The sequence below is a fragment of the Mauremys mutica genome, chromosome 1, assembly GCF_020497125.1.
Source record: "Mauremys mutica isolate MM-2020 ecotype Southern chromosome 1, ASM2049712v1, whole genome shotgun sequence".
NCBI lineage: Eukaryota > Metazoa > Chordata > Testudines > Geoemydidae > Mauremys > Mauremys mutica.
In genome coordinates this window covers 265,618,581-265,646,254 of record NC_059072.1, presented here as the reverse complement: position 1 = coordinate 265,646,254, position 27,674 = coordinate 265,618,581, and the positions used below count along the sequence as shown (strand labels likewise).

The window sequence follows — 27,674 nt, the reverse complement described above, 5'->3', positions numbered from 1 at the left end:
ACATTTATTGTTCTAAATGTTTATAATTTTGTAAAAGGAATCTGGAAGGTAGGTCTAACTATAGTGGATGTTGATTCAAATCTGAGGGAAATCCTGTTGTTAGAAGTACGACTGCAGAAAGTTCTACCAGACTTCTACTTAGGTATATAGTCTATGTTAACATAAATTCCTTCAAGCTGACAACCTTCATCAGCACCTTTAAATCTGGTTCTAATGCTCATCTTCTAACCAGAGAACCCTGGACAGAGCCCACTGCTCATCGATAGCATCCAGGGAGCCCGTGGATGCAGCCCCGAGGAACTGTGCCCAGTGACGTGACTTCACGGAGGAACGTAAAGAGGCTCCACAGTTGCAGAGCACCTGCTGGTCCAACATTCTTCTCCTGTTTTGATGGACAGTCACCTTGGCTATCGCCAGGAGGAGGTTGACAAGGAGGACTCACAACGTTTGTGGCCACAGATGAGGAGTGCGAATATCAGGAGATGCGGGGAGAAGTGCTGCCAGAACCTGATGAGAAGGTTCTGGAGGGCTGGAAAAAGGGCTGCAACCTGGTGCACTCAAGGTAGATTAATTTATCCTTACAACACCCCTGTGAGGTAGGTAAGTGTTCATATCCTCTGCTGAAGCAGAGGTGTAATGACTTGCCCATAGCCACACAATGAGTCATTGGCGGAGCCAGGATTACCACAGACAACTTCCTCGCTCTCAATTCTGTGCACCTTCCTGAAGAGGTGCTTGCCTCCCAAACATGTAATTATATATATGTCACCTTTAATTGTTTCAGTATCTTTATTTATGAACTGATTCTCTCTTTCTTAACCCATTATGCCTTTCATTGGAACATCACCTGTTTGTGCTTTACAAGGGAGCTCAAGGGGGAACTTTTTATCTGCATGATCATGAAGTCTCCTCCAAGAAAGGTGTTAACTAAGCTCTTATGCAATCTAGAAGACAAAATAATGAATAATAATAGTGAAGGTACATTTGTACACGTGGACAGGGACAATGAAATAACACACGTGAGCTGGACATAAATATGCTATAATTTAGGAGATGAGTTATTAAGGGAGAGGAAATTATATTTGTCTGTTTATACTCACCCAGGAGGATAGCTTGCTTAAACAAAACATGCTCTGACATAATTGTAAGAAACTTGGACATTTAATGAATGGAATACTTTTATAGAAAAGGTAAGAGGAAGTTAGAGCTGTACTTGGTTTTTGGAGGCAGAAGGCCAGATTCTCAGTTGGTGCAGCTCTGATGAACTTAATGGAGATATTCTGAATTAAAGCATCTGCGGATCTGGCTCAGAATTTTTCCTGTAGACATATCACTATGAAGATAATGTTTACAGGCTGGGGAAGAATACATGGGTCTAAAGCAAACTTTCTTAACTATCATGAAGGCAGTTAGGAAGCAGAGAAAAGAAAAAGTTAACTATGTAACCAAAGTCTGCTCTTCATTTCAGGCATCTAATTTATTTTCTGCCTTCTCTCTTGTAAACTTCTAATAAATACACATTTTTGGTTTTATCCAACCTGAATTGAATATTGTGTGGTCTAGCCTGGTTAACTTAATTGCCGATGCTCTTGAAAGGCTCTTGTCTCTGTCCTCTCTGGGGATGCGGAGGAAAGGACAAATACTAGCCTGGATATTACTTGTGGACACAGAGAAGGTTGCGGGTCTTTTTTTGCCTATAACAGTGCCAAAGAAGGACCTGTGAGCACAGCTGTGAGAATAAGAGGGCTAACCTATCTGAAAGTACAGAGCACAATTGCATAACACTGTTCAGATTCATTTCAGCTATCAGCTGACAGCCTGTTTCTGACCTGTCCTCAACTCCACTTACAACCACTATATTGGCTGGCTGATTCTAAAGGTTAACTACAGTCCCAAGGAGATCAATAAGACACAGTAAGACTGATTTTTTTTTCTATTGCCCTGTACCTTATATAGATAATTTGTACCATTGCAAAGTAAGTGTAAAATCATAGGCGTAGTTTGACTGCTATATTTGGGGGAGGCAGGGCCAAGCATGGGCATGCTCATGCACACATGTGCATGCTGAAGCCAGTTTCCTTGGCTCACTGGCTCTCTCCCCGCACCTGGAGTGGCACCTGGGCTGCAGGTGCTGGGGGAGGGGATGGGACAATTTAATGGGGGAGTGGGAACCCCAGCTGCTGCTGCTGCTGGTGGCCACTCCAGCACCAACTGCTGCAGCCACCTCCCTGCTGGGGCTCGGGCTGTTGCAGAGGGGATGCCACATGTAGGGCTTCTGCTTTCCCCCACCCATTCCTCTGTCCCCTTCTCTTTGCCCTGCCCTATCCCACTGTCTCCTTCCCACAGCTCCTACCCCCCACAGGCATTCACCGTTGTACAGCAAATAGGCGGGCACTGGGACCCAGGAGGCAGCGACCAGAGTGCAGGGAAAAAGCTGCTCTATGCTTGGGGGGGGGGGGGGTGAGGGGAGGAGGCACAGCTTGGGAAGGACAGAGCCCCTCTTCTGGACAGGCCAAGCAGAGCAAGTCCTTCAGGGCAGCTCGGTGCACACAGAAATGGGGGGGAGTGGCATATGACCCTGCATGATATCCACCATGCTGTGCCTGAACCCCCCAAACTACACCTATGTGTAAAATGCTACTAAATCTGAATGGTAGTGTAATGCTGGCGTAAGTGACTGCAGCAGGTAAAGGACAGTGGAGTCAGGCCCAACTCAGTTATTGCCAACACCAAGTGTTCAAAAATCATGAGTCAGGCTCCTCAGAATAATGAGATGGCTTAAAAATCATGATTTTTGTAGATGAACCATTTTGGGGGATCAGGGCTAGATATTTTACTCTTTTTAAAAATGAAAGAGACAGTCATGCGATCTCTCAATGCCAGCAGCTGGAGCTTTAAGGAAGACACCAAACATCATGTGTCCTGCAATAAAATTGCAAGAGTTTGCAACACTGCACTATAGCCAAACTACTTTCTCACCATTAAGTCTCCAACTCAGGACTGAGGCAGACAGGAAAAGCAGGGAAGGGAAGCATGCACTTATCTGCTACTGCCTGTCTGAACCTGTTCTATGGTTGAAGGGCTTCTTTCTCTAGAGCTGTCAATCTTTGAGCAATTAATTCTTTAAGTATTTTGGGCCTGATTCTGAACTCTCACTAGTGTTAGAGGAGAATCAAGCCTTTTAATTTAACATTACACCAATAAAAACTGTTAGTTTATCTGAGTCCTCTGAAATTTGACTTTTCATTCTGTTGTGCATAGTCCAACTGGGCTTGATTCCATTAATATCATCTTGCTCGCCCAGTACCATAGCCATGTCTGCTTCCTCTTTTAAGTGCATCACATTCAAGACGTGACAATTTGCACAACTCCACCCTTTCTAAGCTCTTTCCTCATCTCCTCCTCTACTCTCCCCAACATAATTCCCTACATTCCACACGGTCTTCTCTCATGATTACTCCCTTTGTCTCTTTTCCTGTTCTTGACTCTGCCTTCTTTAATTGCATTACTGTATATTTGGAACAAGCACAGCCTCCTACGTAATATTCACTAAGCATCCTCCCTCTCCTCTTTCAAAAAACTGCTGTGGAACCATCTGTTCCATGAATCATTCCGGCTACAATGACTGCATCCCATCTGTTTGTTCTGCATTATACTAACTTTGGCTTTTGGACAGCAATGGCTTGTTCCAAAGCCCACAGAAGTCAATGGTAATCTCTCTTTACTGACTTCAATGGGCTTTGGTTCAGGCCGTGAGATCTTAGGCGTAGCGATACCATTATTTGTTTGACACTTTTCCCATTTACAGTGTGATTTACTGATAGATCTACAATGCTCATAAAAATGCCACCCAGGCAGAAATTAAGCATTTTTATTTCTAAAACAGGTTTCATCCAATGATGACTTATCTTATACCTCAATGCCCCCTCTGCTTAATAACTTACTGGTAATTCCCTTAACATTTTCCCCAAATTGTATAGACAAATTTGGTCCTTTTCAGGGCACACTCCTTACCTGTCTCTTTTGTGGGCTTAAGGTGACAAAAGCTTATCTACAAATGGGTGAAATAACCATTCTTTGTGTGACATCTGATTGTGGAGTAATAAACCCAGGAAGTTTGCCTTTCGTCCAACAACTTAAGTCTATATTGCCAACCAGACACTGATAAAAATGTCCAGCCTAAAAGCTGGATTTTCTCTGTATATCAAGAAATTAACAGTCTCTGAGTAGCCTCTGGTGGATAATATTAATCAGTTTCTTACATGAATATATCCAAGTCATTAGTTTTTGTAATCTCAATACACGCCTTTGTGGAAAGATTAACTGCATTTAAATCTTTTAGCAAACCCATAGGGAAATAAATGGAAATATTTTCTCTCTTGTAAATTGTCACATTTAAAACGAATCAAAATATGACATAACCCTCATGGCAAATCCAAAGGGACATACCTCCTTGCAGATCAAGTGCCACCCAGATTGATCTCTGGTGAGGACCTTAAGGTGGTTTATCTGGACATATAGTTTTTCCATCACTGGCAATCTTATTGTGCCACTGAAACTTTTGTTGACCACTTGATTACCATCTATACAGTGACATTCCTTGGTAAACACACTTCATAATTTGTTGGTCTTCCATCCTAATATGTCCTTATCAAGAAAGCCTCTGAAACCAAACCAGTGCAGGTGGTGGAGGTTGCTGGTTTTGGTTACAAATAACCTCATTTTTTATCTTGTCCAACCACTTAATATGGAGCAGCAGATGAAGACTGTGAGAATAAAAAACTTCCATCTGCCACTCTTCATCCTTCCTCAGACTTCATGTTTCACTGCCGTATACAGTAGTGTAGGCATGCGTGGCTGTCCCTCCCCCGTCATTCTCGCAGGGAGGCCATGCCCCCTTGCTCTCTGGCAAGACAAGGTTTACTGGGGGATTAGCAATCTCAGAGGGCCTGGTCCTCTAAGCAGGGTCAGGCAGCAAGTAATCCAGGGCTCTGGCCTCAGGCAAGACAGAGCAACAAGCTCAGGCCCTCAGGCGAGGCAGAGTGCCATACAGTCTAAAGGCTCAGGCCCTCAGGCAGGGTGAAGCGCCAAACAGTCTGACATCTTAGCTCTGGCAGACAGCAGACAAACGCAGCTCTTTTGCCTAAAATGGGGAGGCTGCCACTTCAGGAGTAGAGTTGGCAGCAGGGAGTAGGGGAACCCAGGACCACCCTACTCCACTGGGTCCCAGACCAGGGCCTTAACAGTGGCCACAACCCAACCAGACTATAGTCTAGTGTTCTTGAGATACTGCCTATGACACCTTCATTTGGTTTGAGTGTCCTCTGTCTTTCCAGGGTAGATAGCCAGCGGCAGTCCCAGCAGCTCCTCAGCGCCCTGGTTGGCCGGCGACTCTGGCAATTGTGGCAAATCCTCAGCACTGCAGGGATCCTCTTTAGGCTCCAGCCCCAGCAGCGTGCGATAGGCATCTGTCTCCTTCGGTAGCTCCAGTCCAACTGAGATGCAGGGCCCACTTTTTATACTTCCTGTCCCACCACTCTGCTTCCAGTGGAGCGGGCATGGGTGTCCTGGCTCTGTCCATCAGGGAGTGGGCAGGGGATCCTCCCCGTCAGATTCTGAGGGAGGCTACTCCCCCCAGGGGTGGCTCCAGGCACCAGCACACCAAGTGTGTGCCTGGGGCGGCAAGCCACAGGGGGCGCTCTGCCGGTTGCCATGAGGGCGGCAGGCAGGTTGCCTTCGGCGGCATGCCTGCGGAGGGTCCGCTGGTCCCGCGGCTTCGGCGGACCTCCCGCAGGTGCGCCACCAAATCTGCGGGACCAGGGACCTCCCGCAGGCAAGCCGCCGAATCCGCGGGACCGGGGACCTCCCGCAGGCAAGCCTCTGAAGGCAGCCTGCCTGCCGTGCTTGGGGCAGCAAAATACCTAGAGCCTCCCCTGACTCCCCCTCGCTACACCCCTCCCTGATCAAATTCAGCGCCCAATCATTGGGGCTGGTCAGGTCTCCTTCCCACAATGCGTTTGCATTTGTGTGTTCCTTATCAGCCCAATGGTGCATCGTGAAGGCAAAAGGTTGGAGGGCAAAGTACCACCGCATTAGCTGGGTGTTGGTATCTTTCATGTGCTGGAGACATTTTAGGGGTACATAGTCCATCACCATGACGAAGGGGCTTCCCAGGAGGTAGTAGCCAAGGGCCTTCATGGCCCACTTGACTGCTAGGGCCTCTTTTTCAATGACTGAGTAGTTGTGCACCTCCTCATTGATGTTCTGGGAGAGGACCATGCCCAGTCCCACCACGGAGGTGTCCATTTGGATGACGAAGCTGTGGGTGAAGTCAGGGTTGTACAACACGGGTTCTCGGTATAGATGGTCCTTCAACATTTGGAATGCCTCTGTGCAGTTGGGGGACCACCATATGCGTTGTGTCTGGTCCTTGGTAAGCAGCTCGGTCAAGGGAGCAGCAACCGTGGCAAAGTTGGGTATGAAGTTGCAATCGTACCTGACCAACCTCAGGAATTGTTGCACCTGCTTCTTGGTGGTTGGAGTCATGTGGTCTCATATGGCTTGGACCCTTCCCATCAGGGGGCTCACCTGACGTGGCCCGAGGGTGTACCCGAGGTACATGGTCTCCTGCCACTAGATCTGACACTTCTTTTGGGTTTGTGGTCAGGCCTGCTGCCCGGAGGGTCCTCAGGATGGCTGTTACCCAGTTTAGGTGGTCTTTCCAGTGGTGTTGGGAGAGGCTGTGGCGTACTTGATGTGGGGCTGCAGCAGACAGTCCTTCAGAGGCTGGAAGGTCACGGGGCTCCATGAAGGTTGAAGGGCATTCTAGTGAAGTGGTAAAGCCCACTGGGTGTGGCGAAGGAAGTTTTCTCCTTTGACCCCAGTTCCAGTGCAATCTGGCAATAGCCCTGGGTCAGATCTAGGGTGGTGATGTAGTGGGCCTCTTCTAGTTGGTGGAGAAGCTCATCGACTTGGGGCATCAGATAGGCATCATTCTTAGAGACGGTGTTGACCCTCTGGAAAGGGTTCTTCTCAAGAAGAAACATGCCCATTTTTAAAAAACTTTTCCTCATAGTTCAGGTTTTCTAAACCTTTTATCGCTCTCCTTTGGATTCCCTCCAATTTGTCCACCCCTTTCTTAAGTGTGGCACCCAAAACTGGACACAGTACTGTAGCTGAGGCCCCACCAGTGCTAAGTAGATTGGAACAATTGCCTTCTGTGTCTTACATATGACCTTCCTGTTAATATATTCCACAATTATATTTGCCTTTTTTCACAACTGCATTACATTGTTGGCTCACAGTAAACTCATCATCTGCTATAACCCCCAAATCCTTTCTAGAAGAACTGCTGCCTAGTCATTTATTATCCACTTTGTATTTGTGCATTTGATTTGTTTTCCTATATGTAGTACTTTACACTTGTCTTTATTGAATTTAATCTAGTAGTTTTCAGATCAATTCCCCAATTTATCAAGGCCACTTTGAATTCTATTCCTGTTTTCCAAAGTGCTTGCAACCCCTCCCAGAGTGGGGTCATCAGCAAAAGGTTATTTAGGTGTGCTTTTCACTCCATTATCCAAGTATTGAAAATACTGAATAGTATTGGACCCAGGATCCCACCAGATACATCCTCCCAGTTTGACAGTGAACGACTCTGAGTATGGCTGTTCACTCAGATGGGCACTGTAGAGGTGCGGACTCACACCTGCAGCACCTCCTGCTGGGGACTTCCAGGAATTAGTTCTCCCAGCCTTGGAGTGCCCTCTGCAGGCCAGTGATCCACCTTACCTCACTCTGGCCCCCATGTCCCTCCCAGGACCCAGTGCCCTGTTATCTGGGGTGCTGCCCCTGGGCAGTAACCCCACAGATCTGGGTGTCCCTCTCCCAGGGGAACCCCCACCCACTATCCCCACTTCACCTCAGTCTTGGCTACTGCCCAGTCTCCATTTAGCCCCTGTTCACTGGGGAAGACTGCAGTATAAGCCACTCATCACAGGCGAAGAGGTATGGACTGGCTGCCTTTACCCACCCTCAGGCTGCCCCTCTGCAAGCCCAATACCTAGGTGGGCCTAGAACTAGGCCCTACAGCCTGGGGAGTTGCTGGCCTAGGGCTTCCCAGCTCCTAAGGCCTTTCCCCAGCCCTGCCTCACTCTAGGTCCCCTGGGTGAGTTCCTCAGCAGCCAGGCCTGTCTCTCTCTCTCTCCAGTCAGAGAGAGACTGCTGCTTCTGGCTTCCCTGACCTCCTTATAAGGCCCAGTTACTTAGTTTGAGGTGTGGCCCCAGCTGCAGTCACTTCCCCCAATCAGCCAGGATTTTACCTTGCCCAGCCCCAGCCCCCTGGAGGGTTTTTCCAACCCCTCCAGGGTCAGATCAGGTGCTTACCCCGCTACAGGCACCCATCTTCTAGTAATTTCATCTGGACCTCATTTCCCTAGTTTACTTATGAGAATGTCATATAGGAGTGTCAAAAGCTTTACTAAAATCAAGATGTATTATGTTTATCTAGTCCTTGATGGATGTTTTAAGATTCTTAACTTTTTCATTTCCTGATTTATTTTTTTAAACTACTCAATGTTAATCATGAAAATTTAGAGCTGAAGGGACCTCAGGAGGTCATCTAGCATATCTATATCACCCCTATTCTTTATCTAACTTATTCTTAAAAACCTCCAGTGACAGGGATTCCACAACTTCCCTTGGTAAGTGTTCCAGTGCTTAACTATCCTTATAGCTAGAAAGTTTTTCCTAATATCTATCCTAAATCTCCCTTGCTGCAGATTAAGCCCATTACTTCTCTTAAGCTCCCATCCAGTAGGTCAGCAACCCCGTCAGAGAAGGAAATTAGGTTGGTTTGACATGATTTGTTCTTGACAAATCCATTCTGGCTCATACTTATCACTGTATTATCCTCCAATATGTTAATGCATTAACATAATTGTTTGCATTTAATTTCCTTGGGTCTTTTAAAATGTTTTAGAGAAAATAGAAACCACATGAATGTTCATTTCCTGGAGACACACATACCTCTCTTGTAAATGCCATAGGAGTGTCTTTATTAAGCACATACTACATGAAGCGTACTATTTATCCATGAGCTTTTCCAGGGAACTGTCAGATTTAAAAAATATATTATTAAAACAAATCTTTACTTATGGATTCAATCATGTCATGTGATATATGCCTCCGGTGCAATGCTGAAGACCTCAGTGTCCACTGAAGATAATGGAAATGACAACCAGTCACTGGTCTTGGTAAATGTAATGATCAAATATCTATATGACAGCTACAGACAGAAAAAAAATCACCCCCCACTGCTTCATCTTTGAAATGAAAAGAAAACCCACTAAGCTAACAGCACACAGTAGTAATGGCTGCCTAAACCTTATAACATTTTGGATTTATTGGAACTATGTCTATGCTACACATCCAAAAGCATCGTGCCGTTGGGGCACAAAGGGATAATAAACATACATTTTCTTAAATCAGGAGACTGAACATGTAGGGTTGTCTCTGTGTGCAGACAAGGGGAGAATGAAAATTGAAACCCCATTTTCCAAGAAGGAACTACAATTGAATAGCTTTATACGACTACTACTAGCTGAAAGCCTGTACTGTCACAAAGGTGTGGCAGTTGGGCCATGTAATCCATGATCTGTGCACTCTCCTTCATACGATCAATGAAATTATCGCATGCAAATTAGCTGTGGATGATTGGTTGAGTTTCCTTTGATATCACAATGGTCTAGGACTGTTGGCATGGCATAGATAACTGCCATACTGTAGCTGTTCACCTCATAGGTGTACTTTGTTAAGTCAAAATGGTTGAGAACTTAAAAATCGGATGGTAATAGACCACAGTCCCAGAGATAATTGAATGTGGTGATATTCTAAACAAAAAGATTTCTCAGCCATGCTTGGAGCTGTTTTCATCACTTCACACTGACTGTACAGGCATTCTAGGCTACAGAGTGATAATCCTGGAATCTTCTTATATCAGTGAAAGGGGAGAAGAGCCATAGATAACTTTCCATGATAGCACATTCTGTATACAGCTAGCTATTAGAACAAACAAAAAAACCTACAGAATACAGGAAGAAGATACCAAAAATCTAGCAAGCATAAATGTAATTTTAATAAACACCAAACACTAAACTGTACAAATTATTTGTATGCCTCAATTTTCTAACAGTTGTCACTGGTAATTTGACACCTGGTACTTTGACACCTATGTTAGATCATGAAAGTACCTAATTTCCTAATAGCTGTCTCCGGTAATTTGACACCTATGCTAGATCATGAAGGTACCAATGGGAATAAATTCAGTCTGATAGATTGCTAGTCTCTGATCCCTAATGAGAAGATGGAGTTGTTCTCTTCATACCATCTTTTTCTAATCTGTACTTTTTAGGTATGTCAGTGGTTCTCGACCAGGGGTACACGTACCCATGGGGGTACACAGATCTTCCACGGGGTACATCAACTCATTTAGCTATTTGCCTAGTTTTATAACAGGCTACATAAAAAGCACTAGTGAAGTCAGTACAAACTAAAATTTCATACAATGATTTATTTATATTGCTCTGTATACTATACACTGAAATGTACAGTAAGTATAATTTTATATTCCAATTGATTTATTTTATAATTATATGGTAAAAATGAGAAAGTAAGCAATTTTTCAGTAATAGTGTGCTGTGACACTTCTATATTTTTGTGTCATTTTGAGTACTGTACTAAGTAAGTCGTTTTTAAGTAAGTTTTGGGGTACGCAAGACAAATCAGACTCCTGAAAGAGATACAGTAGTCTGGGCATCATACAGTGATCTAATGATTAAAAAATATCGGTCCACTATGGCAATGTACATACTGACAATCTTCTGGATCATTCTGCACACATATTAAGTGAAGAGGAAGATGACAGTACTCTTCGTCAGTAATTGCCTCTAAAAGTACACTGAAATTCCATCAGATCCACAACAAAAACTATTGCACATGTCGCTTTATCAAAGTTTTTAACTATATGGCCACTAGTCTTTCTTTTGGTGGAAATATTATTCTCCTTGTTCTGTAGAACTGCAGTGGCAGAATGCGGGTATTCCCCAATAAACTTTAAACCAAGCCCACATACACGCATGCAGAAAATCATACTTTGTGACTTAATGTAGATATGAGTGAATGGCACAAGTGTAGATGCTTTCTAGCCTTACCAGGCTATTTTCTATTGAATGGAAGAGGAAATAGGAATAAAATAATAAAACAAATCAAAACATAGATTGTAAACTTTGAGCAATATTTGAATTTTTCATGGTGATACGATGTAAAATGAATTGATACAGAAATAATAGTAAGAGTTGAAAAATCATCCCTTTTGGCAATTGTTTTCACTGAATTGTCTCACTTTAATTACAGCCCTTTTGCAAGAAACTTAAAACAATCTGGGACATGTCCTTTGGCCATAGTGTTGTTCCCTATGTTTTGATTCTCGTATATCAGTTATACATTTGGAGTGTCTCTAATGTATTTTATAACTTTTTAGCCATAATGAAACACTTTTAAAAACAGGTGTTGTTGTACTTAAAAATGATGATAAATCTGTAACTTATGGTGCAGAACACCAAAATACACATCTCACATTTCAGTCATTTGTCACTTCAGGCTGATCCCACCAATTTTAATTTCATGACAAATCTGTGAAGTGTTAAAGTGTCATTCACTTCTGGGGGAGGCAGAGAGAGAGAGAAAGCTCTCCCAGAGCTTGGAAAGAGCAGACCTGGACTTCAAGCCTGATGTGTTCTAAGTGCTATTTAAATTCCCATGCAATTCACTACCGTTATTATTGACTACAGCCATAAACCCCAAACATAGGAGACAGGTAGGGAAGAGGTAATGAACACTCCTCTGTCCCCCTTTTTTAAATAAAGTAGCAAAGACTTCATTAAACCACACTGCAGACACAATATCCAAATCTCTAACATGACAAACCCCAATGTTTTCCACTAGTCCACACACTAATCACTATAGGGCATGTCTACACTACAAAGTTAAGTCAACATAATTTAAATCAACATCCAGACGCTGCAGTAATTGAGTCGCGTGTGTCCACACCATTGTGTCGGTGGAGTGCATCAATGCACAGAGCAGTGCACTGTGGGTAGCTATCCCATAGTGTAGCTAGCCTCAGGGGGTTTTGGGAAGGGTTTGCAATGCCTCATGGGACCAAAACATTGTCGCAGGGGGAAATGGTAACATGGCTTTGACCTCTCATGAAGCAGTTTTCTCCCTCACTCCCTCCACTGGTTTCAACGGCAAACAGCCCATACTTTTTCATGCCTTTTTTCAAAAGGCTGGCTTAGCCACGCGTATGCCAAAGCCCAAGAAGCATGGACTGTGCTCAGCTGTGCACTTTTGTTGTGAGCATTACAAACACTTCATGCCTTATCCTGCAGTATTTCCAAAGTTGAGACAGGAGCTGCAACATGGAACATTGCAATGTCCTTCAAGCAGCCCAGCTGCAAGCGATAGAACGAAACAATACCCGGTTGCTGCTGGCAATCATGCAGCAGCTGAACAGGGTGAAGTGCCATTTCTGATCCTGAGAAACAAGCACTGACTGGTGGGATTGCATCGTTATGCAGCTATGGGATGATGAGCAGTGGTTGCAGAACTTTCAAATGCGGAAGGCCACTTTCCAGGAACTGTGTGCAGAGCTTTCCCCAGCCCTGAAGCACAGAAACATTAAAATGAGACCTGCTCTGACAATGGAGAAGCAAGTAACAATTGCTGTGTGGAAGCTTGCAATGCTGCTACTAGTCAGTGGGGAATCATTTTGGAGTTAGTAAATCCACCATAGGAGCTGTTATTATCAAAGTGCGTAGGGCCATTAAATGACTTCTGCTAAGAAGGGTAGCGATTCTCGGCAATGTGTAGGACATAGTGGATGGTTTTGCCGTGATGGGGTTCCCTAACTGCAGTGGGACGATAGATGGCATGCATATCCCTATCTTGGCACCAAAACATCTTGCCAAAGAGTACTTAAATCAAAAGGGATACTTTTCAATGGTGTTGCAAGCACTGGCGGATCACCCAGGATGTTTCACTGACATCAATGTGGGATGGTCGGGAAAGGTGCATGACGCGCATATTTAAGAACACAGATCTGTTCAGAAAGCTGCAAGAAGGGACTTTCTTTCCCGATTGCAAAATAACTACTGACGACATTGAAATGCCAATAGTGATCCTGGGAGACCCCTTGCATATACCAGATACCTGGACAGTAGTAAAGAGTTGTTCAATAATAGGCTGAGCAAGTGCAGAATGGTGGTGGAATGTGCCTTTGGATGTTTAAAGGGTCACTGGCGCAGTTTGCTTACGAGGTTTGACCTCAGTAAAACCAATATCTCCATTGTTATCGGTGCCTGCTGTGTGCTCCATAGTATCTGTGAGGCAAAGGAAGAGAGGTTTCCACTGGGGTGGGGCGTGGAGGCGGATAAGTTGTCTGCTAATTTTGAGCAGCCAGATACCAGGGCAATAAGAGGAGCCCAGTGAGGAGCACTGCATCTCCAGGAGGCTTTGAAAACCCCTTTCATTAATGACCTGCAGTAATGTGCGTTGCTTATCTGAATTGTGCCTTCCCATAACATCCTCCCATTGCATCAGTTTCCCTGTCCCTCCCCTCGCCCCCTTAACTCTCTATGCTAGGAATAAAGAGTATTTCATTCTCAAAACGTTGATTTGTATTGCACAAACAAAGAAATGGAAAGACCAAGAAATTTTTTTAAATTGGACATATGGTGTGATAAAACTGAGAGGGGAGAAACCAAGTTAGCTTGTCTGTAAAAGCACAGTAGTCTTGCCCATCCAAGGTCATCCAATGGCCATCTTTTGTTCTTAGTATCCTCCCGTGGTATTGAGTGAAAGGGATACTGCACTTCCTCCCCTGCCTCCTGGAACTTTTAGGGGAGGGGGATTACAGTGATGTTTGCAGCTGTTCTGCAGGGGCTGCAGAGGGAGTCTAGCCTCAAGCTGTTTCTCCCGAACCTCAGCCAGACACCTCAACATGTCTGATTGCTCCTTCATAATCTGCAGCATCTCATCCTGTGTGCCACGCTCATGCTCCTAGGCTGCTCTCCTGCTCTCCATGTTCATGTCTTCAGACAGTGAAATCCTCCAAGCTTTTTGCTCCATATCCGCTGTCCCAGAGGTGTTCATTATGTCGTTGAACATGTCATCACACGTTTGGTTTTTCCGTCTTCTAACCTGGGAAAGTCTCTCCACCAGTGTGTAGGATGAATTGAAGGCCAAGATTTCCACTGTAAGGCATGCAGAGCACAAGGCAACCACAGTTGCTATTTAAAAATCACTCCCTTTATTCCACTGAAGTGCAAGCCAGAACATAATCAGAATCTCTAGCTATTAAATGAACCGGTTTGCTCTTCAAGCCCTGGTGCGTATGGCTCAGTGGCATGGGTGATGGGCCTTGTGCTGCAATTTGTGGGCAGCCTGTGTTGAGAGCACAGGTGGGCAGGTGGACAATGCCCCCTCCCCTTAGCAACAAGGACAGTGAGCAGAGACCGGAGACCAGCATTGAGGCTCCCAAAGTGCAGTCTTTGTCTGAGGTGACTCCAGGCTGTGTGTGTTGCAGCTGCAGGAGAATGAAGGACCCCTGCCTTCCCTTAACTCTGCTGGTAGTAGTCACCCTGGACTTGCAGATTCTTAGGTCAATGCTGATACCTGCCACCCAAGCCACCACCATGTTAGAGAAACCATGGTTGACGGACCCAGAAATCACCATGGGTGGGGGAATCACATGCTCTATTATTTGCGGTATGTGCACTTGTAGTGAAAATTACCACCATTTCCCCTAGGTGACCCTATGTGATATCAGTCTCCTGTGTCTGGGTACAGACCTGGTCCTTATGCTGCTATGATGTGTACTGTGGTCATGCCAGCAGAATTAATACTGGAGTGGTGTGGGAAACTGTCTTACCGTGACACCCTCCTCAGAAACCTTCTGCAAAGGATTGCAGAGTACCTCCATGAAAGTTTCCTGGAGATCTCCATGGAGGATTCCTGGGCCATTCCTGTGCACATTAACAGTCTTTTCCGAGGGACACCCTCTGCATAGCTGGAGCAGCCACTGGGAATCAGATAACCACTGTACCTCACTTTTTCTTCATATTAAACAATCAAATATAAGAGCATGTAACCCCTACAGTTTGACTGGAATTTCATACTCACCAGAGTGCCTTCCACAGCATCACGCTTGGCCATGATGCTGTCCTGCAACTGGCTGGACTACTCTGGGGTTAAAAATAGCTCCTGGCTCTTGGGGGGAATGGATCCCCCTCTCACCTGTCTCCCATTCTCCTCCTCCAAAACCGCCTCCTTGTTGTTGCCTGAGGTGGCCCAGGATTCCAACTCCTGTGAGGTATCCACGCTTTGTGGTAGCGTCGCCGCTGAGAATTGCATGCAGCTCATTGTAGAAGCGGCATATCTGTGGTGCAGAACCAGAACAACTGTTCACCACCCTTGCTTTCTGGTATGCCTGCTGAAGTTCCTTGATTCTCATGCAGCACTGCTGAGTGTCCTGGGTGTGGCCTTTTTCCCCCATGCCCCATGCAATCTTCTCGTATATGTCAACATTTCTCCAGCTGGCTTGGAGCTTTGCCTGCATAGACTCTTCTCCCCACAGACCAATAAGATCCTCCTGTGTACTCCAGGCTGGAGTGCATTTGGGGTGTTGAGTTGCCATGATCACCTGGGCTGGCGAGCTCTCCACACTGATCAAACAGGAAATTGGAATTCAAAAGTTCCCAAGGCTTTAACAGGGGAGGGGCTGTTTCCTGTATACCTGGCTGCTGTACAGACGAGTTGAAAATGATCACCAGAGCGATCACAGTGGAGCATTGTGGGACACGTCCTTGAGGCCAATTCAGTTGGTTTATACAACACTCTGTGTACACTGCTTCTCTGTCGACCCATTAACATCGAATTAAGTGCTATGCCTCTCATGGAGGTTATAGGCCTAGGACTTAACTCACCCCCATACTAAACTAGCCTTGACCAACCTTGGGTAAAACTCAAGGATTTCCACTGAAATTAAGAAAAAAATGCTCTGTTGCTGCTAAGACACCCTCATCTGAGGAATGCCCCTAACAAGAGATATAACACCCAGGGTTGTAAAGTAGAGCCACCCAGGTGCTGGAAAGTTTTAGGGAGAATACAGAGAGACCCAACAAATGGTAAAATAGATAAGATAAGCTTTGACCAGCGACTTTGTTGACACAAACAATAAGGTCATAAATAAGTTACAATTTGAGCATGAAAGATAAAGCGTAAAAAATGTAGGCAGAAAGGAGGATACATAGGAGTCAGTGTGTAATTGGTTACATTTTGTTGTTACTTAGGGGTGTGGGATAATCTGATAGGTTTAGTAAATTTGAAGGAGGTAGCTAGCTTTACCTGTATAATGTAAATGAAAAACAATATTCTTTGGGAACCATCTCTGAATTGCAGTTCAACATCAGCTGCTAGAATTCTTACTCCTCTGTGTAAGATGTGTGGATCCTGACTGGCTATCAGGTGAAATGTGTCTGTATATTGGGAGTGGTGAGCATAATAGATTAGCTTGACATGTGTATTGCTCATAAATAGATGTTTAGAGCACAGCTGCGTAAGGCTCTTTCACTGGGAAAAGGTCCCGCAGAGTCTTGAGCCCCATGGGCAGGGTTGGGTACTTAAAATTGACCAGGTTTCTCCCCAAGCTTTGTGGATCAGGGTGGGTGCCTTATGCTCTGAGCCCTTGGAAGAGGGTGCCTAAATTAGCCTGGTTATGCCTTCAATTCTTGGTAGGGTATACAGGCAGAGTGCTGTAGATTGTGTGGGTAAAAAGGTGGAGTAATTAAGTCGATGTAACAGGCGAGTTATGTCGGTGGAAGGGACCTAATAGACACATATATTATTAGGTCAATGTAAGGTGGCTTCTGTTGACCTAAGTTTGTAATGTAGACCAGGTCTATAAAACCACCCTCCACTCCCACAGCCAGGAGTAGTATTTAGGATTCCTGTCACCGATATTCTACTACTGACTAGTAAATAGTTTTTAACAGTGAGTTACACATATGTATCAAGTCCTCCTCCAGTGGCTGGTTTACCAGCAAATACTTCCGTATCTCAAAAATAATAAGGATCTAAGCTAAGGATATGAAGGTCAAAGGCTTCAGATCCTGCTGCTGATCTGTGTGGAAAGATGGTATAGTTGTATATGATTCGTACAGTGAGATCACTTTAAAACAGGTTTTTACTTAAAAACTATGAGAAATCTGTGAAACACCAAAATACACATTTCACTCATTGTCACAGATTTTGCTTGTTTAAGCCACTGTTCAATGTAAGTTGTATTCCCCTTTGTACCTAATACACAGAGGCTATATACAAGTCTGAGCTAGCTCTCTGCTTGAGACCCAGACTCTTTAGCACAAGCTATAATGACTTTTAGCTTTGGAAATCGTAGCTTCAATCCCTGGTGCTGGCCATCACACTTGCAAGTGCCCCACATTGGCATGTGGAGAAGTGTACTTTATATTGAGAGGTTGGGGGTAGGGAGCTCACAGGAAAGGGGAGCGCATAGGCAGAGCTGCTGGTGTAAAGCAGGCAAGCTTTAGCTGCTCGTGGCTGTATCCAGTTTCTAGAAGTCCATGAGAAACTACAGAGTGTTTCAGGAAGTGAGTGATGTTCCCTCCAACTAAGAGGTTATGTTGTCATTGCTAAACTTGGAGGGTTGTTCTTGGTGCTCTTGTTTTAAATGGTAACAAAATGTTATAGACACACTGAGAATTTACTGAGGCAGGCCACAGCCTCTCACACATTTCAGGAGGGTTGACATAGTCAGGAGTGTCTGTAGTAGTTTCTCCCTCTGATCCCCAGGCAGGTGCAGCTCGCTTTCTCCCTGACTCTGAGGAGTTATCCATCGAGCTATACCAAAGCTTTATAAATAAAAAAATCAGGAAATTAACAAACAAAAGCCATGTTTAGTGACAGTAAAGGTTGTGGCAGGGCACAGCACTTCTATGCAGAACTTTACAAGCACAAAAATAATAACTTAAGGGGAAAACTTGTGCATACTTTTCTCCCTTCATGTTTCCCACAACACTATAAAAAACACCTGCCAATGCTCCATAAGGCTTTCTGTCATCTCCAACAGATACTTAAAAGCAATATCTACCCCAACTTTATCAAACTTGCACTCTAATGTAAAACCTAAACACTGACCTCCTCCCTGGTAAGGCAAAACAATGCCCCAAATGCATAGAATGTGTGTGTCAGATGTGTTGTTCTGTTAGATAGCTGACATAAACCATATGAGATCACTATTAGGATTTTGCACTGGAGTTTTAGTTTGAACACCACATTGAGAACCTTTGCTTTAGACAATTACAGCAGCAATAATATTTCCATTCAATTTCTGTGAGAGAATGATACCACAGCTCAGACATGGAGACAACTATATTTCCTTGCTGGGCAACACAATTTGAAGCTTAGCTGCCTGTGGACAAGTGATCTGAATTGTTGTCCTCTGCTTGACTCCCACCCAGTGAACATCCATGCAGAGAGCCTGCCTTTAATGTTTTTCCCTAATTTCCTACAATTTCCTGGGAGCAAGCTGAGTTACTAGGGGTTTCTGCCCTGCAGTTATACAATACATCCTTTCTCCTCACACCTTTTCCAACTGGGAATGAAACTATAGTGGGAGGTGATGATGCTTTTTGAAGCATTAGCTCTGGCATGGATTTCTTCTCAGAAATTTGCTGTTCTTGGAGGGAATTGTGGGATTCAAGACTGCTGCTCATGGCATTCACCTGCACAAATATTCCCCCACCCCCACACAGCCACAGAGCTCCAATCATGTGGTGTTAGCACAGAGACCTTTGGGGGCATTTCCACCTTGCTTTACTCTTTTTCTTTTTATCCTCTGTGATGTATAGCAAGGGTAGCTTCTGGCCCTTAGAGCTTAGGTGCCTTAGTATTTACATTTGGTTAAAAAACATTACATATGTAAGGGAAAAACAAGCTAGAAAACGTTCAGCTAGCCATGTTAGAATGGTTAACAATATAATTCATAATTAAATTTTTTTGGGAAAAGGTAATTTAAATGTTTGTTCTGAATCTACCATATTGTTCACACTACCTAAATATAATACATAAATGAGGAAATTTAAACTGACACTTGGGCAGTGACAAACCCCTTTAAGCTTGTACTGAGTGGCTTAGCAGATAAGTACTAGCTTTCCTATTCTGGGATCAGTTCCAAGAGAAATGTTAAGTCCAATAATTTCAGCCACCTAATTTAATTCCAGAAGTGGACAATACTTTACACTTAAATAATGCGGAATATCTGCTTAATTCATATGACTAGTGATCATACAACACCACTGTGATAAATGAAGGGCGGGGGTAGCTCCCTTTTATGGACACCCAGCCAGCCAGTAGCTATAAAGTCCCTCTTACTAGATGTTCTCTAATTGCTCTACTTGTAAAGGGTTAAAAAGTCTCACTGCTACGCATAGGTAAAAGGAAATGAGTGGATACCTAGCCAAAATTGCCAATGGGAAGGCTAGAACTTTTTAAAATTGAAACAAGAGTCCATTTTTGTCTGTCTGTGGTTGTTCTCCCGGAGAGAAGGGACAGAGCAGTTATGCTGTGAGAAGCTTGGGCCAGGTATGAAAAAATCATCCATATCATACCTAGAAACTACTCATTTAAAACCCCAGATATGTAAGTAGATCAGGAAATGTCTAGGAAGACACAATTAGGTTTATTCCTTTTATTTCTTTATGGCTTGTGGGTTTCTCTGTGTTAACCCCAGATGCTTTTGTTTTTCTTGTAACCTTTAAACTGGACCTCAAGAAAGTTATTCTTGGTGCTTAATCCTTGTAGTTGTTCTTTTTTAAAATCTAGCAATAGCTTGAGTTCTCAGATGTATTTTTTTTATTAATAAAATTTACCTTTTTTAAGAACAGGATTGGATTTTTGTGTCTTAAGAGGTTTGTGCACATCTTGTTTAATTAGCAGCTGATTTTTTTTTCTTTCTCAGCTATTCCCCAGAGGGGGATGGTGGTGAAAGGGCTTGTGGGGTACCCCTCAGGAAGGAATTCCCAAGTGTGCCTTCCTGGGTGCTCAAAGGCATTCTGCACTTGGGTGGTGGCAGCATCTACCCATCCAAGGTCAGAGAGAAGCTATAACCGTGGGAGTTTAATACAAACCTGAAGTGGCCAGTATTAATTTTTAGAATCCTTGTGGGCCCCCGCCTTCTGCACTCAAAATGCCGGAGTGGGGTATCAGCCTTGACAACCACAAAACTCAAGAGAGACAGAATATCTAGATAGGCTTTTTAATAGTCTCCCATCACCAGGGTAGCTGCATGCAAAGACTAAATTACCTCTACGGCCTGGTCTACACTTGGAAAATGTTACCTGTATAACTACGTTGGTTAGGGATTTTTTTTTTAAACTGAAACATACCAGTATAGTTACTCCCTTTCCCATATGTGAATAGATATTCTGGTAGAAAGTCACTATAACTCTGGCCGCACTAGGAGGACCGTGCTGCTTTAACTATACAAGTATAGCCCTCAAAAGATAGTCCTCTTCCAGTTTCAGGTGAAATAATTTAGTATCCACTGTATTTCCGTAAGGAAACTTCCACAGAATTATTTTACAGCATATATGTGTGTAGTCTTCTCTTGAACAATATGTGCTTCTTATATCTACTGATCTAAAGCCAAAAAAGGATGGCATAATAATTCAGAAATACAACATTTTTGATACGAGTGTGCTATAACATATTTTAAAGATTCAGTAATATGTTTATAGAATTACGCAATAACCTTAAATAATGGCAAATAGGTCAACTTGTGACACCTGGAAGTCTCTAGCTTTAGAGATGGCAATATTGACCACTGTGGAGGAGTTTGGTATGTTATGTGCCAGCACCATTACTAATTCTATTTCATTTTGCTTGTAGATTATAATAAATAAGGCCCCAATCAGCAAATCACTTAAGTACTTGCTTACATCCATTCCTATTCAACAAAACACATGCTTAAATCCTTCAGAGATGTAATAGTATTAATTTCCATCCAATTCCTGAACTGAATGTTAAGAATCACTTGCCACACATTAAAATTGTCTGGTGAAAGAAAAGTTTCTCTCCATACGCTCACCTCGCAGGATCAACAGTCTAGGGGAACCTTCAAAACTGAACCTGTAGTCTCTGCTACCAGATCTGTAAGCCCCAAATTGGAGTTTCTCTTGTCCCTTCATATTGCAATTCCTTACAGAGAAATAAAAACAGATGTTTTTTCTTAGTGCAGCAAGGTAGTTTTCTCTACCTCGTTCCACACAGGTATTGCAGAAGATTTCAGGATTGAATCTCATTTTCGTTAAGGTTATTTTACAATAGTTTGGCAGCATAAGACCCACAGTCTTTAAATTTTTACAGAGCCATTCCACGACTGCTTTCAAACTTTAGTTATTTACAGCTAGTTCAGTATCTTATAGAAAAATTTAAGGAATGTATCTAATATTATAGTCTAAATTTCTAAATTTGGCAGTATTTGAAAATATATTATCTTGAAACTTTAAGTTTTTGATTAGTGGGTATTTTGTACTGTACCAAACGAGATCCATTCTCAGTGCTGTCTAAGTGGTATGCTAATGTAACACACAGGTTTCCATTTTTGTTGAGCACACAAACCCACACTTTCTTGCTCCCTTTCTACCATCTTCATCGGTCTGATACGTATTGTATATATTGAACATAGCACAAGTCTTGTTCTCAGGCCACTAAGGATATATATCTATACTGCACAATCATGGCTGACCCAGGCCAGCTGACTCAGCCTGAGCTCTGCAACCCTAAGGGGCTGTTTAATTGCAGTGTAGACTTCCCAGCTCAGGCTGGAGCCCAGTTTCAGGACAATGCAAAGTGGGAGGGGCTCAGAGCTCAGGCTGCAGCTCAAGCCTGGAAGTCTACACTGCAATGAACTGTGGGTTTTTATTTGCAGTGTAGACATATCCTAACTTACCGTACTCGCCAGCCTCTGAAAATTACAATATGGCAGACTGTAACAATAGAAAAGTCTGACTAGAAGCCATCCAGTTACAATAACTTCTTTATGTTAGAATGGGCCTAGGTCATTATTTAACACTAGTAGTATTTCCACAGCCACTTGGCAACTTCATTCAATCTTGGTGTCATAAAAATGTCAGCTTTTTGGTGATACCAAGTCTGAATGAAATTGGTTACCAAAGTCTGCAGTGTTGTAATTGCCTCAGCTTCATATGAGACAATTAAAATGTTAATTTAAACTCTATTATTTTAATAAGATTCACCTTGAGTGACAGAATTAAGAAAATATTTTCTTTTAGAATGTGCATCAAGGATGAAGCATTATAATGGAAAACCCAAACCTATATATTAATAATCTTATCCTTTATGGGTGCAGTGAAATAGTCTCAAAATTTTAAAAATCTATTTTTTTTCTGTATTTCTTCAGTGTCTGAGACTACTAATCTGCATAATTCTCAGGATGATGTAAAGGTTAAGTAATTCTTCATGAACCCTCCTGTTTCATGTACCATGTGCTGGGTAATAACAAGAAAAAGCTCCATGCTTGTAAAAGGAAACTGACCCTGTATTTGCAGAGATGCTGCAACCGCAGCTAATGTTTCAACCATGTGCATATAGAACAGGGGTCAGCAACCTTTCAGAAGTGGTGTGCTGAGTCTTCATTTATTCACACTAATTTAAGGTTTCGCGTGCGAGTAATACATTTTAATGTTTTTAGAAGGTCTCTTTCTAGAAGTTTATAAAATATAACTAAACTATTGTTGTATGTAAAGTAAATAAGGTTTTAAAAATGTTTAAGAAGCTTCATTTAAAATTAAATTAAAATGCAGAGCCCCCCGGACCGGTGGCCAGGACCCAGGCAGTGTGAGTGCCACTGAAAATCAGCTCGCGTGCCGCTTTTGGCACGCATGCCATAGGTTGCCTACCCCTGATATAGAATGAAGTTCTGGTACCTCCTCCAAACTTTTCCCTTCTGCAACTTGTGCTCCTCCTTCCAAGTTCCATGCAGATTGCTGCACTTTTTATATTGCAAATCAGAAGAACTGAAAAAGACAGTTGAAAGAACAATTAGTTAAGCTTAGGGATTCTCAGCTGTAAAAATACAATTCTGCTGAAATCAAACAATTTATTAGATATACTACCTCTTAGTTCCAGTACATTTAGCAACACAAGAAATAAGGAAAACAGCATTTTGCAGTGTATTTAGTAAACAACGTTGTCATAGGTTTATTCCCCACTTGGAACTTTAGTGTCCACAAGATGGGGACCTGCATGGGCTCCTCTAAACTTAAATCTTAGTTTAGATCTGGTAATGCTGCCACAAGCTAGAAATTCCAGTGTCTAGCACACTCCCTGTTCCCCCAAAACTTTCCCGGGGAACACCGATCCAAACTCCTTGGATCTTAACACAAAGGGAAATAGCCCATTCCCCCACCTCCCGCTCCCTTAGCCGTCAGGAGAGATCACCTTGATTCAAACTCCTTGAATCAAAACAAAGAGGGATTCACCTTCCCCCCTCCCCCCCCCCCAGGTTCCAAACAAGGGAAGAAATCAATCAGGTTCTTAAAAGGAAAGATTTTTTTAGAAAGAAAGAAACAAACACTATCTCTGTAACACCAGGATGAAAATATTACAGGGTCTAGCTTATAAACCTAGAGGGACTCCCCCCCCTTCTCAGAATAATCAAAAGTAACAGCCAACAGAAATAAAGATATTTCTCCAGCAAACACACATTTGCAAATATAGAAATTAATTATAAGACTAATCTGCCTTTCTAATACTCACTATACTGAATAGAAGAAAATACTTCAGGAAGCTTGGAGAGCCTGGATATATGTCTGGCCCCTCTTAGATCCAAAGAAAGAACAACCCCCCAAAACAAAGAACACAAACAAAGACTTCCCTCCACAGAGATTTGAAATTATCTTGTCCCTTGATTGGTTCTCTGGTCAGGTGTCCGTCAGGTTACTGAGCTTGTTAACCCTTTACAGGTAAAAGAGACCTTAACCCTTAACTATCTGTTTATGACAAACGTCATCAGATTATTTGTGTCCATTATGGAAGTAACAGATCTGGCTTGATGCGTCAGCCTCTATCAACAACAAAGATTCCTATTTATGCCTGTATTATCATCTTTGTCCTCTAATTTTTCAAAGCTAACTGTGAAACATTTTTTTCCTCACTTACTTACAATACTATGAAAAGGCTGTTAAGGCTGATAGGCCAAAGATTTGATTTGTATGTTTATTATAAAGGGAAGCATGAACACCAGAACATAACTCAGTGTGTTTGATGACAGACAGCAGGACTTTTGTACAATTCTGCTTTGCCGTCAGCAAACTAAAACAGGGAAGACGCCTGGGCATACCGCATAAAGTCCCGCATTCAAATGTACATGCGCATGGTTGCAATTACAGACAAAAACTATCCACTGTTTAGTTATTGAAGTGATAAAGCAAGTACAGTTTTATTCAGTATTTTCTATTTATTACAGGCATTTGAATGGGGAACTGATTTTTAAAAAACAAATGTCATATTATGTGGTAAATTACGAAGGGTATTATTGCATCCTTTTTTTCATTTATGAAAACCCGAATAATGAAGTTAGCAGGGTGGCACCATGAACAATTTACTTCCTCTTTTAAAGTACAACAATTTATGCTCTTACCCATTACTGTCTTTTTAAGTTTAAAAGAGGCCTATTCCATATGTAAATATCTTTCCACCTTCAGGCTCTGATCCTGTGAGAGCTTAATTTGACTTCAGTAGGGCTAGTCACAGTGCATTAAGTTAAGCACCTGTGTAGTCTTTGCAGGATGGGGCCGTAGTCCGTGTACAAATCTGTTGCCTAATATGTTAAGTACAGTGGCAGACAGCTTAGCTGAGCCTCTTAAAGCAGCCGCCCCCCGCCCAAACAAACGGTGCCCACAGCACTACGGCAGGGGCGTGCGATGGCAGGGGCCGCAGCGGGGACATAGGTCCTCGCTAGGCGCGGGCAGGGGAAGGTCAATGCTTAGTAAGGGGGTAACTAGCCCCAGGGCAGGGGCGATGCAGCAGTGAGCGCGCAGTGGGGCGGCTGCGGGGCAGGGCGCGAGCGTCGGCCGGGGGGTCGCTGGCGGTTCCCGCGCTCTCCGCCTCGGGCTGCCTGCAGGGAGGCGGCGGGACCGGTAGAGGGCGCCGGGGTTTTACGGACGGCCCGGTTTGGCCCATCCCGGCCGCCTTACAGCTCGTCCCCGGGCCCCGCCGAGTCTCCTCGGGCTGGCTCCGGCCTCCTGGGGCTTCTCGGGAGACTCCCCGCCGCTCCGCGCCAAGGCCGGGGACCATGTTCCCCAGCACCGGCTCCAACGGGCTGTGTAAGTATCGGGAGCCCGGGGCGCTCGCGGCGCCCTCTCTCGGGGGCGGGGGTTGCTGGGGCGGGGGCGCTGCAGTGTCCGCGTTCTCGCGCGCGCGCCGCGAGCCGAGCCCCGCCCCCCAGCCCCGGGCAGGCGGGAGCCTCTGGGACTCCAGCGAGGGCGCCTCGCCTCTCCGCTCTGCGTCTTGTCACGGGAGCCGGGTTTCACGCCGTGTGCGCGGTCACGCGTGGTTCCCCTCTCGGCACAACCAAACGTGGATGGAAACAGCCTCCCCGCCCCTCAGAGCCACAGCTTTGAAAGCGGAGCACGGTTCGGTTTAATTGTGCTAATTCAGGTCTCCGTTTTCCCTTCTCTCTCCTGAAGTTAGTTGTGTGTTACCGACCATCTGTACCATGGTAACTCCTATGACAGGAAAAATAGTTCCCAGCTAGTATTGATGTGATCTTAAAACACTGAATCATAGAATATCAGGGTTGGCAGGGACCCCAGGAGGTCATCTAGTCCAACCCCCAGCTCAAAACAGGACCAATCCTCAGACAGATTTTTGCCCCAGATCCCTAAATGAACCCCTCAAGGATTGAACTCACAACCTTAGGTTTAGTAGGCCAAGGCTCAAAGCACTGAACTATGTGAACCATGGTTTGGCCTGGATCTATATATGCCAGACAAGCTGGTTGTAAACTGCTTTTGTAACCACATTTTAGCTGTATGTAAAGGGAATTAAAAAAAAAAGAAGTGTTTCTGCAAATAAAGTAACTTACTGTTGTTGTTCAGAGTTGACAAGGAGCTGACCGAGGAGATAGCTGAGCCATTAGCAATTATCTTTGAAAAGTCCTGGAAGATGGGAGAGATTCCAGAAGACTGGAAAAGGGCAAATATAGGGCTAATCTATAAAAAGGGGAAATAAGGACAACCTGGGGAATTACAGACCAGTCATCTTAACTTCTGTACCCGGAAAGATAATGGAGCAAATAATTAAGCAATCAATTTGCAAACACCTAGAAGATGATGATAAGCTGATAAATAACAGTGAGCATGGATTTGTCAAGAACAAATCATGTCAAACCAATCTGATAGCTTTCTTTGACAAGCCTTGTGGATACAGGGGAAGTGGTAGAGGTGGTATATCTTGACTTTAGTAAGGTTTTTGATATTGTCTCATGACCTTCTCATAAACAAACTAGGGAAATACAATCTAGATGAAGTTAGTCAAAGGTGGATGCATAACTGGTTGGAAAATTGTTCCCAGAGAGTAGTTATCAGTGGTTCACAGTCATGCTGGAAGGGCCTAATGAGTGGGGTCCCGCAGGGATTGGTTCTGGATCCGGTTCTGTTCATTATCTTCATCAATGATTTAGATAATGGCATACAGAGTACACTTATAAAGTTTGTGGACGATACCAAGCTGGGATGGGTTGCAAGTGCTTTAGAAGATAGGATTAAAATTCAAAATGATCTGGACAAACTGGAGAAATGGTCTGAAGTAAATAGGATAAAATTCAATAAGGATAAATGCAAAGTACTCCATGTAGGAAGGAGCAATCAGTTGCACACATACAAAATGGGCAATGACTGTCTAGGAAGGAGTACTGTGGAAAGGGATCTGGGGATCATAGTGGATCACAAGCTAAATATGAGTCAACAGTGTAACGCTCTTGCAAAAAAACCAAACATCATTCCGGGAGAAGTAATTCTTCTGCTCTACTCAGTGCTGATTAGGCCTCAACTGGAGTATTGTGCCCAGATTTGGGCGCCGCATTTCAGCAAAGATATGAACAAAGTCCAGAGAAGAGCAACAAAAATGATTAAAGGTCTAGAAAACATGACCTATGAAGGAAGATTGAAAAAAAATGGATTTGTTTAGTCTGGAGAAGAGACGACTGAGAGGGGACATAAAAGGTTGTTAAAAGGAGGAGGGATAAAAATTGCTGCTCTTAACCTCTGAGGATAGGACAAGAAGCAATGGGCTTAAATTGCAGCAAGGACAGTTTAGATTGGACATGAGGAAAAACTTCTTAACTGTCAGGCTGGTTAAGCACTGGAATAAATTGAATCTCCATCATTGGGGATTTTTAAGAGCAGGTTGGACAAATACCTATCAGGGATGGTCTTCAGGGGTAGGCAACCTATGGCACGGGCGCCGAAGGCGGCACGCGAGCTGATTTTTAGTGGCACTCACACTGCCCGGGT

The 27,674-nt window shown here is 43.8% G+C and overlaps 1 protein-coding gene and 1 long non-coding RNA gene across 4 annotated transcripts in view; one reads left to right on the top strand and one right to left on the bottom strand.

Annotated features, from left to right (window-relative positions):
* Window positions 1–375: 375 nt before the first annotated feature.
* The window catches only part of UBAC2 (UBA domain containing 2), a 194,988-nt gene continuing 167,689 nt past the window's right edge, over window positions 376–27,674 (top strand). The window contains exon 1 of one of the 2 annotated variants that reach the window (XM_045009094.1): window positions 376–562. In XM_045009094.1, the coding sequence (XP_044865029.1) occupies window positions 391–562 (172 nt within the window). In that variant the 5' untranslated portion in view covers window positions 376–390. Of the gene's footprint in view, window positions 563–25,345; window positions 25,485–27,674 lie in introns of those variants that run through there. The other variant, XM_045009099.1, reaches the window with a different exon arrangement.
* On the bottom strand, window positions 16,356–25,439 carry LOC123366048. Of its 2 annotated transcripts, XR_006577899.1 has the most exons (4): window positions 24,800–25,439; window positions 23,085–23,174; window positions 21,224–21,333; window positions 16,356–17,987 (listed from the first exon to the last, which is right to left on the bottom strand). It is a non-coding gene; the product is annotated as an uncharacterized LOC123366048 (long non-coding RNA). The 2 variants fall into 2 exon arrangements; XR_006577897.1 differs by lacking the exon at window positions 16,356–17,987 and having other exon boundaries at window positions 20,506–21,333; window positions 24,800–25,434.